At 42.1% G+C, this 16875-nt stretch overlaps 1 protein-coding gene across 3 annotated transcripts in view; it reads right to left on the bottom strand.

The window, feature by feature from the left end:
* TNFSF13B (TNF superfamily member 13b) overlaps positions 1 to 16021 on the bottom strand; it is a 30453-nt gene extending 14432 nt beyond the window's left edge. Inside the window, exons 1-2 of one of the 3 annotated variants that reach the window (XM_061133095.1) lie at positions 15473 to 16021; positions 15288 to 15378 (exon numbers count right to left, since the gene is read on the bottom strand). In XM_061133095.1, the coding sequence (XP_060989078.1) occupies positions 15288 to 15378; positions 15473 to 15790 (409 nt within the window). In that variant the 5' untranslated portion in view covers positions 15791 to 16021. The remainder of the gene's footprint in view (positions 1 to 15287; positions 15379 to 15472) is intronic. The other 2 variants (XM_061133093.1, XM_061133094.1) reach the window with 2 other exon arrangements.
* Between the last annotated feature and the right edge of the window lie 854 nt (positions 16022 to 16875).

The raw sequence follows: 16875 nt of genomic DNA, 5'->3' as shown, positions 1-16875 counted from the left end.
CCTTTCCCTTCTCCAGGGGATCTTCCCAACCCAGGTCTCCCACATTTCAGGCAGATTCTTTACCAGCTGAGCCACCAGGAAAGCTCAAGAATACTGGAGTGGGGAGCCTATCCCTTCTCCAGCGGATCTTCCTGACACAGGAATCAAACCGGGGTCTCCTGCATTGCAGGCGATGCTTTACCAACTGAGCTATCAGGGAAGCCCAAAAGAATATATAGCTATTCTATTAAATGAAGACAGTGCCTTCAGGTTAAAAGCAAAATAGGGACTCTGTCTGTAGGAGAAGAAAGCACAGCAGTATCTACGAAAAACATGGGATATGGAGCTAAGTGTGCCTATTTTAAATTAAGAAAATATTAGTTTAGATTATTTTATACCACGCCTCTTACTCAAAGTAATGCTTTAAAAACATGCTTCACAAGGTATACGTTTTAAGAGCTTATTAACACAGTGGAGAGTTCCCATTGCAGATCATTAGCGGAAACCATGGAATAACAGATGTAATAATTATGATACTCTGAAGCTATGCAAATGCACAGGCCTAAAAAGAATGCTGTTAAAGACAGTGATCACATAAGAAAATCTGCTAGGAAATTTTCTTTGGTGTTTAAAGCAGAACCGTAATGTTAAAAACTGCAATCCTTTTTAACCATAAGATGTTTCTAATACATTTTTACATTAATCTGATGGTTTGGATAGGAGCAGAACATTTTGGCTATCTTGTGGCTCTTTTTTTTTTAATTTCTTTTTATTGGAGTATAGTTGATTTACAATGTTCTGTTAGTTTCAGGTGTATAGCAAAGTGAGTCAGTTATACATATGCTTCCCTATTGGCTCAGACGGTAAAGAATCTGAGAGAGTCAATTCCTAGGCAGGTTGATAAGAAGTCGGGGGTCCCCAAGGAGGAGATAGGGGGTCTGGAATTCTCAAGGAGGAGGAAATGACAGACTTTTTTTTTTTTCCTCTACATTTCTTAGTCTTAGTCACATAAAAAAAATTTTTTTTCTTTAAGCCCGGAACTGATGATTACACAATTCAGTTTAAACTCTGTACTAGGGATTATATAACAACAGTGTATCCTGGTTGAGGACAGTTTCTCCTTCCTGAAAACCTTCTGACTAATCCTGATGTTTTAGCATGTATATTATGGGAGAGGGTCTGGTAGGATCTTTCTATTGTTAAGTTCTAATCCTGTTATCCTAAAATGTAAATTGTGGGAGTGGGTCTGGTAAAATTTTTACAACCTTGAGATATTCTTTTGATTCATTGTAATAACTAATTTAAAAAGAGTACAGCTCCCTTGCTAACACTAGTGAGGGGGGCACTCTCCATCCCCCTTCTGATGTCTACGTCAGAAGCTTTCTCTCTCCCTTTTTATACTTTAATAAAACTCTGCTACACAAAAGCTCTTGAGTGATCAAGCCTGGTCCCTGGGCCCAAAGCTAAATCTTCTTCTTCGGAGATCACGAATCCAACATTGTTCACCGTAAACTATCAAATCCGCCTGCAATGCTGGAGACCTGGGTTCATTCCCTGGGTGGGGAAGATCCTCTGGAGGAGGGCATGGCAACCCACTCCAGGATTCTTGCCTGGAGAACCCCATGGACAGAGGAGCCTGGCGGGCTGCAGTCCATGGGGTTGCACAGACATGACTAAGCAACTAACACTTTCATGTTTCACTCTTTTTTAGATGCTTTTCCTACATAGGCCATTGCAGAGTGATAAATAGAGTTCCCCGTGCTATACAGTGGTCTTTATTTGTTATCTGTTTACATATGGAAGTATTAGCACTCAGTTGTGTCCGACTCTTGCAACCCCATGGACTGCAGCTCTCAAAGCTCCTCTGTCCCTGAAATTCTCCAGGCAAGAATACGAGAGTGGTAGCCATTCCCTTCTCCCAGGGGATTTTTCTGACCCAGAGATTGAACCCAGATCTCCTGCAGTGCAGGAGATTGTTTACCCTCTGAGCCACCAGAAAGAGAAAAGTGAAAGTGAAGTCGCTCAGTCGTGTCCAACTCTGCGACCCCATGGACTGTAACCCACCAGGCTCCTCCATCCGTGGAATTTTCCAGGCAAGAGTACTGGAGTGGGGTGCCATTTCCTTCTCCAGGGGATCTTCCCGAGCCACCAGGAAGCCCCTTATTTATATACAACAGTGTGTATATGTCAACCCCAAACTCCCAGTTTATCCCACCACACCCCCCCTTGAAAACCATGTTTGTTTGCTACGTCTGAGACTCAATTTCTGTTTTGTAAATAGGATCATTTGTGCCTTTTTTTTTTTAAAGCTGGAAAACAATAGCAGGAGTGTCTGCGCAGCAGGGACATGGGACTCATTGCTGCAGTTAGTACAGTAGACCCTTGGCAACAGCACATGTGGACATGATCAGAACAGGCAGAATAGCCGTGAACAAGGACAGCGAGAAAGAAGGGAACCTCAGAACATCCAAAGCCTCTCAAGACTGAAAAGCACAGTGTCTGCGGTTGCCATGTTACACCTACTTTTCGAACAAACACCCTTTAAGGAATGACGACACACAAGGGACCACCGTAAGTTCTGTGAGGGATGCAGGCACCAAGTGGAGCATGCGAAACTCTAATGCTTCCTCCATACAGAAAAAGAAGAGGATGCTGACACAAGTCAAAGTCAAATTTCCAAATTCTCCATCTTTCCTTTGCCATGGACATGCATACCGTAAAGATTTCGTGAGATGACGCTCCTGAAACACTTCGTAGCATACCTGGGACAAAATAATTTGGAAGTCAGTCCTGGCTATTAGTAGGAGTAGCAGGAGCATTGTTGCTCTTAATGGTACTGAACCAAATGAACTGGGAGCACAGTGGGAGGATGCAACGAGAGAAAGAAGGCCAGGGGAACAGATAAAGAGACCTAGGAAACACTAGAAATACCATTTCAGGGCTTCACTGGTGGCTTGGTGGTCAAGAATCCACCCGCTGGAACAGGAGTCATGGGTTTGATCCCTGATCTGGGAAGATCCCACGTGCCCCGGAGCAACTACGCCCATGCACCACGCTACGGAACCTGTGGTCCAGAGCCCGGGAGTTGCGACGACGGGGCCCACGCGCCGCAGCTACTGAACCCCAAGCACCAGCGAGCACACACGCTCCGCAACAAGAGACGCCGGCGCAGCGCAATGGAGAGCGGCCCCCACTCGCCGCAACTAGGGAAAAGCCCGTTCAGCAATGAAGACCCAGCACGACCACAAATAAATAAGTTCCTTAGCAAAAAAGAAACGCTATTTCCATGAGCCCTCTCCTTGACCTTTTCCATTAAACGCCTGTAGGAGACTTACCTCTGTTTAGACCGAAAGGGGTTTACCTAGTGAGTGATGTCTGGAAACTACCAAATGGATATGAAATACCTGAACCTTAATCTCCAGAGCCCAACTAACACTTGGCCACAGCCTACACATCGAAAAACAAAGGTCTAGGGGACTTCCCTGGTTGTCCAGTGGTTAAGACTCTGCCTTCCAGTGCAGAGGGCACAGGTTCAATCTCTGGTCGGGGAACTAAGATCCTATATGCCTTGTGACCAAAAAAAAAAAAAAACAACCATAAAACAGAAGCAGTATTGTAGCAAATTCAGTAAAGACTTTAAAAATGGTCCATATATTTAAAAAATCTTTGTTTAAAAACCCAATGGTCTATTTTATTGCACAGTAGCAGAAATACAACTTTTAGAAGAAAATACATGATGAAGAGAAATTTTTATTTCAAAAAACTTTCAGAAAAGAAAATGGGACATTAAAATGACAGTTTAATAGCAGGGTTTGAATTATACTCACTGAAGTTAGTGCTCTTCATTAATTTTCCTTATTCTGGAGAAAGTCACGGGGCTTTTCAAGGACACACATTCTTGGAAATAAGAACAGGACCTTCCATCCTGTCCTTGTTAGATGCCACTCAGGTTTCATCAACCCCATCAGCGCCCTTAACCTCTTCATCTTTTAACTCTTCCCATTCCCTTCTCCAGGGGATCGTCCCGCTCCAAGGATCAAACCTGGGTTGTCTTCTTTTTAGGCAGATTCATTACTGTCTGAGCCACCAGGGAAATCCCTTTTTAGGACATATGGTATCTATTAACAACTTATCTCCAGTTAAGTCTTTTAGGACTTTCTTTCTAATTCGACATAGAGCTGATCTTAGACTGATCTATACATTATTGCTCACAAAAAGTGGGTCAAAAAAGAGCAGCATTGTTTTTTTAGATCTCCCAATAGCATAGATATCCAACCACAAGAGTTTTGAGGATGCATAGTCTAAATAAAATAAGAAACATAATATTAATAACAATTGTAGTATTAATTGATGGCGTTTGGTTTTCAAATGCCTTCTATATATCTTCCCTCTGCTACAATCAAGGGGAATTATATAAGAGTTTGAGAATAGTTTATCTTTTTAACTTCTTTTAAAGTAAGCAAGGCAGCAGCATACTTTAAAACCTTTTTCTGTCAATGGGGAGACACATATTTCTAAATATATATATATATGTACATGTATATCTATGTATATATATATTACATATCATAATCTGAGAAACACAAATGATTAATCTTAAGTACAGTTTTACAGCATAAGAAAATTCACTCATACTATTAAACCATGCGAAAAATATTTCTGAAACAATACATTATATTGACGACAAAACTAGTTTACAAAAGAGAATTCCTAAAATAAGAACTTTCAGGGCAGAAATCATTTAGTATTGCTCAATATTTGATATAATAAAATCCAACCAACTTTATAATTGGAATAGTGGTTGGACTGATTGAGGTTGAAAGCCACCTTTTAAAGTGTGACATTCAAATTTCATTTAACCAGGCAAAGAGCCTTGACAGCTCATGGAATTGCTAATATCTGATGACTCAGTGGTAAAGAATCCACTTGTCAAGGCAGGAGATGCAGGTTCAATCCCTGAGTCAGGAAGATCCCCTGCAATAGGAGATGGCAGCCCACTGCAGTATTCTTGGGAACACTGGGACATCCCATGGACAGAGGAGCCTGGTGGGCTACAGTCCACGAGGTCACAAGAGTCGGACACGACTTAACAATTAAAGAACAAACAAATAGCTGTTGTACTGCATTCTGTGTTGGAATCAAACCCTTTCAAACCGGAATCCAGCTTCTTATACATTATTTCAACAAAGCTAAATCTAATAGAAACTACCGTAAATAATGCAATTATTGCACATTGTGTGTGGTCCCATGACAAGCATCCCGCATTTAACTTTTCCCATTGCACATGTTCTGTCCATATGTCCTACTCCCATAGTTCTCCTCACTCATCTCATTCAAGAAACTTCTTCCAAGCTCTTCAGTCTGAATGAGATGTCCATCCTTCATTTTCTTTTATCTTTCTTCTGTCCTCTGTCTTCTTACACATTACACTGTACATGTTTTAAAAATGAGGACTCTGAAAGTGATGCCTAACATTCAGTATACGGAAGTCAGGACAAATATAGGAATTTGATATTTTTTTTTTAGTTGCTTGCATACTAAGTCACTTCAGTCGTGTACAACTCTCTGTGGCCCTATGGACTGTAGCCTGCCAGGAGTCCACCGGGCCCCTCTGTCCATGGGATTCTCCAGACAAGAATACTGGAGTGGGTTGCCATTTCCTTCTCCAGGGAATCTCTCCAACCCACATCTCTTAGTCTCCTGCATTGATAGGAGGGCTCTTAAACACTAGCGCCACCTAGGAAATCCCTTGCTTGAGTTAGTTTTGAATAAATAATCAGTGGCTGTAAAAATTTAATTAGGAGAAACCCCTTAAAGATGCACACGCTGACCTAATGCTGGACACAGATTTATGAAGAAATCCAAGAAGTCATGGTTTTGGGGTAAACATTTCTATCAGAGTGGGAGTACCAAATTTGAAGGGTGGGAACAGAGTTATAAAGTTTTATTATCAGAGATAAGCAGTGTGCCTTACCAGCAAATTTTGTTAAGTTACTTGTTTGTAGCTTAGGAAACAATAAGAGTTGAAAGAGTTTTAAAAGAATTTCTGGAGAGCTAAATTGAAAAGTTTATATTTGACCTCGTATAAAACAGAAAAAAAAATATTAGGAATTCTTAATCTTGAGAGGGGCTTGCCTAACACATTTTGTGCTTGAGAAAGCTCATCCACGTGTCTCTGTGCAGGACGAGTTGCCATAAAGGGAGGCTGAAAGTCAAGGTTCAGCTGTTGACTGGTAGTAAACATAATAATGTGGGCGATTTGGTCTGAAAAGCAATTATGTCAGTGGAGAAACCAAAACAAACCGAAGGAAAATTTAAAAGCTTCTGACTAATGGGTATATGTGTTTGAAGAATTTAAAAGTAATAATAGCAGCAGCCTCTCAGTTCTGGTGAATTCAGAACGATGGCAGCACAATAGTGGGCCTGGGGAGGGAAGAAAGTGGTGCTGATTTTTTGGAGGGCTTGGGATGAAGCTGACAAAATTCAGTAGAAATAAACATAACTGATAGAAGTAAAGAAATATATCTGAACGTGGTCTACATGTATGTGTGCAGAAAAGAGCCTTGGATGACCTGTGCCGCTGGATTACACACACCACTCTCGGTCTCTGCCTAGGGCGACACAGGGCGAGTCAGACAACAGCCTCTGCACAGCTTCTCAAACACAAAGAATAAAACCACTGTTGTTTAGTCGCTAAGTCGCGTCTGACTCTTTTGTGACCCCACAGTCTGTAGCCCTCCAGACTCGACTGTCCATGGGATTTCCCAGGCAAGAACACTGGAGTGAGCTGCCATTGCCTTCTCCAGGGGATCCTCCCCACGCAGGGATCGAAATCGCATCGCCTGCACTGACAGCTGGATTCTTCACCACGGAGCCACCGGGGAAGCCCCAAGAATAAAATAGCAAAAATAACGCTGCCTTCATGTTTAATTTTGCAAATGATCAAGTATTTTAACTTAAAGTTATAGTTCTATAATTGAGTCATCATCTCCACAGGATATGTTTTTTCTTTCGTCATGACTTCTTTGCATTATTTCAGGATATTTCTCTTTATTAAAGAGGAATACTCAGGAGGCACTGGCAGCCTAACTTAACAGTGAAGAACGTTAGCTTCATGACATGATGTGCCAACAGGTCTGAAGTCAGAGACGGTAAAACCAAAAGTAGAAACACAGCTGACTATCTGGAGAAAGGTAGCAATAAATCGCATAGCTGGCTGTTGCATTGTCCAGTCTCCGGGGGACATTTCTGCCTGGATGCCTCACTGATCCCCAAGTTTCACAGGCCCCAAACCTGTTTCTTTAACCTCGACACACACCCTCACCTCTCACTCCTCGGTTGTCCTCTTAGTAAATCCTGAGTTGCTCAAGCAACACTAGCTTAACGTCTCCAACTCAATAGCGGGTTGCTGGTAGGAGGGACTGACTATGTCTGGGCTTCAGTTCGCTCATCTAATGTGCAGACAGCAATGCCAACCTCGTGGGATTATTAAGAGGGTAAATGACAATCATGCGTCCACAGGGCCAAACCCAAAGCTTTCACATGGAACTCATCTCTCCCCTTTTCAGTATGTTCCGGAACACCTACCTTAGAGCTTTGCACTGTAAGCATGTCCTCTATTTTGAGAAAAGTCTGTTTCTTCTCTAACACCTCAGAAATGGGGATACTTTTTAAAAAGGAAATCCCACCTCGACAAAAGAGCAGCTGACCAACACAGATCGTGTAAGCAGGACTTGACCCATAAAAAGCGCAGTTAACCATTAAATCTAATATCATCCATTTTTACAGAACTATTAATGAGAATGCATCCCTCAACATCATGACTTTATTTCTAAAATACCAATGTGTGCATGTGTGCTGAATGACGCCATGGACTGTAGCCCACCAGGCTCCTCTGTCCATGGGATTTCCCAGGCAAGAATACCGGAGTGGGTTGCTATTCTCCTCCAGTGAATCTTCCCAACCCAGGAATCAAACCTGAGTCTCCTGCGTCCCCTGCATTGGATTCTTTACCACTGTGCCACATGGGAAGCCTATGCATTTCTGAATTTTTTTCTAATGCTGAAAGTATAAAGAATAATTGAGCTTTCGGGAATTAGGTAGAAAGATTTACCCTGGCCTCTCTTATTTGAAATAAAGACACATCCCCTTGCCCTTCCTCACCTTTAACTCTGCTGGTTCTCTTAACCCTGCCCTAAAATGTTCACTTTTGCAATGTATTTGCTATTTTCAAGTATTGTAATTTACTCATCAATTATGTTTATTGACTATTTTCTGTGGCTTCCCACTTCACTGCAATGTGATACCCCATGGGCAGGAAACTTTCATCTGTTTGTTCTCTGATTGATCAATACCCAACAACCAGCACAGCGTTAGGAACCTCCGAGGTTAGGGAAGGTTGGAAGAGACACAATATCACTTCTGGCTGCCCTGGTTGATTCGCTTCCTGGCTCTCCAGTTTCCCAAAACTTTAAACTTGATAAGAACAGGGTTCAGAGATGTGGTTATCAGGTCACTATTTGCCTTTTAAATACTTTTGTGGAAATTGAATGGAAGCCAGCTCTTGCAACACTGAAAAGAAGTCTCTCCTTATTGAAACAGGGGATAAGAAAAATAACACTCAGGGAAGGCTCTGGTCAAAGATCACCATGACAGCAACCATCTGTTTCTGTTCTAGGAAAGAACACGCCCTTGCTGGGTAAGAGGCTGCAGCCCCATTTGGGGACAGAATGGATGGTTGAGTTACACACTGCATACTTGCAACATGCATTTTACAGCCTTGGAAGTTACAGCTGAGACCGAAATGTCGATAAAGCAAAGACTGGATGCTACAGACCCCTCAGACATCCCGTCTTTTCTTGCAAAGGAAATGGATTATGGATTTCAAGACTCAGAAAAACAGTACTGATATATTTCTGTTTCCCCAGGTGGCACTAATGGTAAAGAAACCGCCTGTCAGTGCAGGAGGCCAAGAGATGTGGGTTTGGTCAGGAGGACCCCCCTGGAGGAGGAAATGGCAACCCACTCCAGTATTCTTGCCTGGAGAATCCCATGGACAGAGGAGCCTGGTGGGCTACAGTCCAGGGAGGTCACAAAGAGTCAGACATGACTGAGTGACTTAGCATACATACTTATGTTTAACAATAGAAATGTTTACCCCAGGGAAATATTTAAGTTACCATATTAGGCATTAATTTATGTGTATTAAGGAGGCAGAGGTGGCCCAGTGGTAAAGAATCCAGGTGCCAATGGAGGAGATGCAGACTTGATTCCTGGGTCAAGAAGATCCCCCAGAGGAGGAAATGGCAACCCACTCCAGTGTTCTTGCCTGGAAAACCCTATGGACAGAGGAGCCTGGTGGGCTACATTTCATAGGGTTGCAAAGTGTCAGACATGACTGGGCACGCACGCACTCATATTTATTATATTCAAAACTCTGATTTTTAAAAAAATATCAAATGCATTGTGGTGTCCTGGATGGCTCCTGGAACATAAAAAGACATTAGGGGGAAAGCTGGTGACATTCAAATAAAGTCAGGGCTTCTCTGGTGCCTCAGACAGTAAAGAATCTGCTTACAGTGCAGGAGACCCAGGTGCAATCCCTGAATTGGGAAGATCCCCTGGAGGAGGGCATGGCAACCCACTCCAGTTTTCTAGCCTGGAGAACCCCATGGACAGAGGAGCCTGGCGAGCTACAGTTCATGGGGTTGCAAAAGAACCAGCCATGACTGAGCAACTAACGCTTTCAGGAGTTTAGTTAAATCCCAGTGTTGGTCTCTATGTTGTGACAAAGGTACCAAGGTAATATAAGATGCTAACTTCGGAGGAAATTGGATGGGGGTCATAAGGGAACTCACTGCACTGTTATTGTAACTTTTCTGTAATTCTAAAATAATTTCAAAAAGTTTATTTTAAAAATGGTCTGAATGGTCTGAATCTTACAGGAAATATTTGCAAGATAAAATATGAGTAATCTTTTTCCTGCTCTTGTTTTTACTTTCTTTAAAATGCTCATGCTTTCACCACTATTTTTGTTATTAAAATTGAGACAAGTATAATAAATATTAATAAAAAATAATTTTTTTCTTTCCATAATCTGAAACACATGGGTTTCCAGTAACTTTTAAATTCCCTACTGAACAAGGGAGAAAGGAAAAGGTCACCTCATTTTATTAGTGAACTGTTAAAGTTGAGTAGAAACCCATTTGGAAGAATTCACTTTCTTGATGGACTCTCAAGCTGATTATCTTCAGGTTCTTATGAAGAGAATCACAGTTAAGTTCAGGTTCAACACATGGATCACTGTGACTCCATCAGTGAAGAAATATTCATGTATAATATTTTCAAAACTTTAGTATCACTTTAGTGTTTTTTTTTTTAATTGGGACTATCTCCAAATACACTTAGGGGCTAAAAAGTGAATTTTTGGCTATTGTAAGCCATTTGGCAATTTTAATCTTGGATTTCCCCACATTTCTGTTTGTTAGACTACAATCAGAAATTCTTATGAAACATAGGAAACTTGCTAAGACTTTCATTTGAAACACAACGTAGTTAAGAAAAGCAAAACTGGAGCCCTAGCACCAGATTCTAGAATTAGGTGAAAGCAGTGCTTTTGCCCCCGGGGGGGTGGGGGTGTCTGCAAGGAGCGCTAACTCGGTGTGCAGGCTGATGGGGTGCTGCCCTTCACGTACTGACGTGCAGTCTGTGAATTTCGCTGACTTGAAGATACGTGCCCTTTTCTGAGTATGGAAAGAATACATCAATTAAAATTTAAAAAAATTAAACTAACAATCTATGAAATTATAGTTAAAGAAGTCGCTGAATAGGGGAACTTCTCTGACTTTCCCAAATACTGCCTCTGCCTGGGGTAGCGAGCAAGTCTGAGGCAAGGGGTTTCCGGACCACACCCCTGGGACTTGAGTCTTCTGATCATGCTCATTCTTTGGTTAAGCAGTTCTTTAAAAGGTCAAGTTAACAAAAATTTCATAAGACAGCCTTTGATCAAAACTTGACAAACGAAGAAATATGGGAAAATCCCTTCCCCCAAAATGATGTCACTTGGCGCTCGGTGCTCAGTCGCTCAGTTGTGTCCGACTCTTTTGTGACCCTTTGGACGACAGCCTGCCAGGTTCCTCTGTCCATGGAATTTCTCAGGCAAGAATATTGGAGCGGGTTGCCATTTCCTCTTCCAGGGGATCGTCCCAGCCCAGGGATTAAACCTGCATCTCCTGTGCCCCCTACATTGCAGGTAGATTCTTCATGGCTGAGCCATGGGGGAAGCAAAATGATCCCACAAAATCATTCTATCTTATTTGATATTGAGCCCCAAATTGATTCACACATGTTCATGGAATCCCTACAGGGTGCAAGTGTCATGATGAATATACAAGAGGAGAGCTGGAACCAGACCACAGAAGTCTCTGCTTTTTAGTTGTATAGATAGTCTACACACAAATGGAAAGAACCTTCCTAGGGGATAATGTGATGAGTATCAACTGCTGATGCAAGAACTAGGCTTGCTGTGTTCTGGAGAGGCCAGACTTTCTAGCCCACAACATACTGGGATTTACTTACAAATTGAATATACACCCAATAAAATTTAGATGCCTGCTGAAATCTGGGTTGGATTTATAGGAAAATAAGAATGGGTAACATTCTGGTATATTACTTAGCAACATTTAGCTGTTAAACTTTTGGGCATGGTTATAAAATGATGACAAAACTGATGTTGAGAAAGCCAAATATTCTAGAGAAAATCTAGAAGAATATTATAATTCTGTTAGTTATAAATCCAATAAATGTACTGGTGTGGCTTAAAAATAAGTGTGAGATCAAATACTATATATCATTTACTTGAAAACTCTGTATTTTTTTAAACAGTTTAACAAGCAATTTGAAAATGCCAAGGCTCCAAAGTAGCAGTAACATTTTTAAATTAATCATGAAAGAATAGTGAAACCTACATAAGGAAAACTGCCTTATTATGGAATTTTAAATTTTATATTTAATATAGATATTAAAAATCTTTAATAAATAAATTCAAAATGTGAAAATTCATTTTTCTTCAGTTACAGGCTTTATAAAATTCCAACAAAATGCATCTAAACATATATAGATAGCTAGTAAGTGAAATGAAAACTAACATTTTAAAACTAAAAGGGATAACCTAAGGCTTTGAGTTTTACTTAAAATAAGTCACAACTAGAATGGAAACGAAAACCAAAGAAAGTTGCATAGATTCAAACTGCATAGAATTTTCTCAATTCCAAAAGAAGGACCTTACCAAACAGAAAACAAAGAAAAATCATGGAGCTTCATACAAACTTCTTGGTATATACATATACAAATTTAAAATAGTGCTAAACAAAATGACATTTTCCCTGCATGAAAGAATGAAATAACATTCAAGTCAATTTTATTGACAAGAATTGCTGATAATAACTATCATTGCATTTCTCATCTTTAAATCTTTCCTCTGGGATCTATGAATGCTATAAGTATATGTAGAGAGAAACATAGAGATATATATGTAAGTACTGCACATGTAACTAAGTATACAGTATATATACATAACATATGTACATAAATATAATACATATATATATGTATGCCATATATATGCTACATTAAAGTTTTATAAAAATCTGAGCAAAATCATGATGTTGATAATAGTGATTATATCTGTGCCATGGAAACTGGGTGGGTTCTTATCATTGGTTATTATTTTCTGCTATTATTCAAATTTTCTAAAAATTGAAAGTTATTTGGGGAAAAATTTTTGTGAGTATACCACTTTTGGATGCCTTAGAAACACAAATATGAAAAAACATTCACATGAGAGGAAATTTTAAAATATTAATAGAACATACTTCGGGGAAGTGGGACTTAGGGAGTTATTGATTTCTTACTCAGTTTTTTCCTTCTTAAATCTCCTGTAATGAGTCTAAGTCCTCTTGGAATGGGAGAGCTAGGGTTTATTTTTAATAATAAATTCACAGGCAGGATTACTAGCAGACAAGTTTGAAGGAGAGTGAGGCATTCTCACCCTACTAGATATTGAAGCTCATTATATTACAAAATTCCTTAAAATATTTAATGCAGATAAATAGGATAGTAAATCAATGACAAAAAGCAGTCTCAAAATAGATTCAACTATATATGAGGAACTCAATATAATATAGTAAGTGTTTCAATGCAAATGAGTTAAAAAAGAATCATCTAATTAATTTGGTTTAGATATTTAGCAACACTTGGGAAGGAAAAAGTAAAAGAAGAAAGAAGAAGTTAAGGCTAGTATAACATGATCCACCAAAATAAACTCCAGGACTAACGGATTTAATACCAAACCACAACAGTAAATTACTAGAAAAAAGTCAAAATGGCAGGAAAAAAGCAAACTACTTTAAGAGACTGTGGATAAATATGTATTTTAACTTTGATGTCTTAGAGAAAAATTTTAAAAAGGGTATCACATTAAAATACACAGATGCAAGATCTCTGCACAGGTTCTAAAAAGCAGCAAAATATTGTGAAAACATTTACATCAAAATTTTGACAAACAAGATGCCTAATACAGAGTTTATTCAAACTCATTTTAAAAATAGGACAGATGAATGAGGGAAGTTATAAATAAAAATTAGTAGAGGATAAAATTAGAAGCTATCAAAATATGCGAAAAGAAGATAATTCTTATTTGTAAGCAAGTCACAAATTTAATTTGAGGCACTGTTTTTCAACTACTGAGCTAGCGAAAATACATCTTTAAAGATAAAATGTGAAAGGATGTGAAAAACTTGTACACTGCATTTCTGGTTGCATTCATTTATAATTCATTTGGAAAACAAATTGCAACAGGTAGCAAGGGTGATAAAGATGTTCATACTCTTTGGCTCAGACATTCTATCTATGGAATTTATATTAAGTATATGCATCAAATTCCTCAAAAACAAAGAGATATGCACAAAAATTTTGACATATTCCATTCTACCAAAAAAATTGGAAATGATCATGATAATTATAAGATAACAAATACATTAATATAGGTATGTGAGAATTACTTAGAAATAAAGAAAAGGCTTATTGTGTAATAAGTGAACACAAAAATATACCATGGTATATATGCCATATTTTTCAATTATGCAGAAAATATGAATGACAAAATGCAAAATATGAAGATAAGGATTTTAGAGTATAGTAAACATATGAGGGTTTTCCAGTTTTAAAATGTGTAAACCCAATTGCTTCTGACAACTGGCACGGAGATATGACAACTGGATACAAAATGTATTGCTGTATAAAACTAAGGAAGAATTTTTTCCATGAATAAGGCATTTAGTGAAAAATAAATTTGCAGAAGGAGCATCGTGAGAGAGAGAGAGAGAGAGAGAGGCAGAACACCTAATCTGTCTCTCGAGCACTCTCCTTCAAAGAGCAAATACAGGTGAATAATTACACCTGTTGGGTTTGCCTTGCAGTCACCAGTAAGGTTAAAGGAAACTGGAGAAGCGACAACACCTCTCCCGACACAAGCCTGGCACATTCTAGGGGTCAAAAAATGCTCCTGCAATATACAAGGGAGACAGCAGGAAGGGATTGTTAAATTGCAATATTAGTAAAGCAATGCAAATTCCCTTTTCCATCCTTGATATGAAGGAACTGGAGCTGAAGCTTTGGGGTGCCCCTGCCCCCAAATCTGAGATGTCTGTGGAGCAGGTAGAAATCACTAAAGAACTATTACAGTGGATTATAAACCTGTGTAGCTCCTGCAAGAACATTATAATAAGGAAAAGCTTTAAAATCTCTGTGCCCCAGTGTGTAAAACAGGGTTCTTCTTAAACAGGGAAGAAATCAAAGAGAGCACCAACATGCACCTGCCCGGTCTCCACGTGGTTTCGCAGCAGCTACGCCCCTCGGAGATGCTGTCTGCCCCTCGTCTGGACCAAATCTCATTCCAGACTAGCTCCTGGCGCTTTTCCCCCGCCCGGGGACTGCCAGACGGTGCTCCTGACGTGGGCGCGAGCTCTCCCTTTGAGGGGACGGGTGCGCCCCTCTCCCCTCCTCCGTGCTCCAAGCGCCGCCGCACAGACGGATGCCCCCGAAACGTGCTCACAGGCGGACAGAACACGCGGTCAGCCCAGGACACTGGCCAGGGCTTGGCTCCGCCCTGGGGGGCACACGGGCTTGGGATGCCGTTTCCAGGCTCCGGCTTCTGTTCGGCGCCCCTCTCCCAGGCGGGATGCTCTCCTCCTCACCTGGGCCCTGGACCCCCCGGACCCCTGGGCGCTTCTGTTCCCCCGCAAACGTACCTGTTTCTTCTGCCTCCGGCAGGCCACGCTTACTCCTGCCGCTCTGGCTGGAATTGCTTTCTCCCGGAGCTGGGGGTGCAAAGATCCGCTGCTAAGAGAAAAGCCCCACCACGTTACTGCCGGGGCGTCGGGGTCTGGGGGCGGGGGGCGGCGGTGGGGGGCTGCGGCTGCAACGGCACACTCACTTTCAGGGCGGGGGTGACGCCGGGAGCCTCCCGCGCGGCCGCGGCTCCCGCCTGGGGGGCGCCCGGCCGCCCCCGCAGCTCCGCCCGGAGGCTGCCCAGCTCCGCTTGCAGGGACGCCACCCAGCAGAAAGCCAGCACCGTGAGGCAGCTGGACGAGGCGGCGAGCAGCAGGGTCACGGCCAGCAGCTTTCCATCTTTGGAGCACCGGCCGGAGGGGCTTTCCTCCTGGGGCAGGACGGAGCCTCCCTCCTTCAGTTTCATTTCTTCTCTGGTCTGAGGGCAAGAAAGGCGGGACTGCTCCCCGGTGGAGTCATCCATTTCACTCCTTGAACTTTGCAGGTTGGGGCCCCTAGCCTGAGTGACCACAGAGAATGGATCATTTCCTGTTATCTGGGTTTGTTGATGTCCCACATTGACTACACGGCCCAGCCCGGCGGCACTCGCCCTGGGGCGAGTTCTCCCGAATTTTCTTCTCTCTGCCGTGGCTGCATCTCTTGCCCTAACTGTAGGCTAGGTCTTCCTGGCATTCACCCTTCTATCCGATTGCTCAATCGGCCTTCCTCATTTCACTTTCAGTTTTTGTAAGAATTTTAATGGCATCTCAGAACACTCATGCACAGACCCGGGGAGGGGGGGGGGGGGGGGCGAAGATCTGATGGGGAGGGAACTGGCAGTTCGGACCAGCACACTCCGGGGAGCTTTTAAGATAGGAAGGTGTTTAAGGAGCTGCCCCTCAGGCATTAGGAGAGGCCTGGGGCCACTTGGGGCCACGTGGCTTTGTAGGGAAGGGGGAAAGAACAGGAATAAGTTCCTGCTAAGTGTGATAAAGATAATTCATGTGAAGGTCAAATAAGCTAAGTGCTTTAGCGGTGAACCGGGCTCCACTGGAGAGTGATTTACTAACAGTCTTTAAGTAGGAAATAAAATGAAGTGTCCTCAAAGGAGGCACAGAGGTCCGCTGGGAGGTACTCTGCTCCGTTACCATCTTGGTGATGTGATAAAAGGAATGTGCCTACATTCTGGAGAACTGTTTAGATCAGCTACTTGGGGGGAGTCTTTCTACGCGGGTGCAGTTTCCAAGAGAAATCTGAGGTCTTCCTCCCGGGACTCAAGGCTGGGAGTCAGCCATTCATGGGCGGGCCAGGCTGCAGGAGCCCTCCCACCTCGGTGGTCCATACTTCTGGAGCTGCAAGCCCCCCGCACACTGGTTGGGGGAGAAGCGACCTTCTCTGGCTCTGGGTTGCCGGGAAGCCTCATTAACTGCTCTCTTCCTAGAGGAGCTTATCTGCTCTTCCCCATTAGCCCACTCGAGCCACTCGAACATATGACCCAACCCGGGTGCATGCGGCTCCACCCAGAGGGGCTTGGACTTCAAGTCTCTATCGTGGGACGTGGTGTGGCCT

The sequence above is a fragment of the Dama dama genome, chromosome 30 (genome assembly GCF_033118175.1).
Source record: "Dama dama isolate Ldn47 chromosome 30, ASM3311817v1, whole genome shotgun sequence".
In the NCBI taxonomy this organism is placed as follows: domain Eukaryota; kingdom Metazoa; phylum Chordata; class Mammalia; order Artiodactyla; family Cervidae; genus Dama; species Dama dama.
The sequence above is the reverse complement of the archived record's forward strand: the minus strand, read 5'-3'. Positions and strand labels throughout refer to the sequence as shown.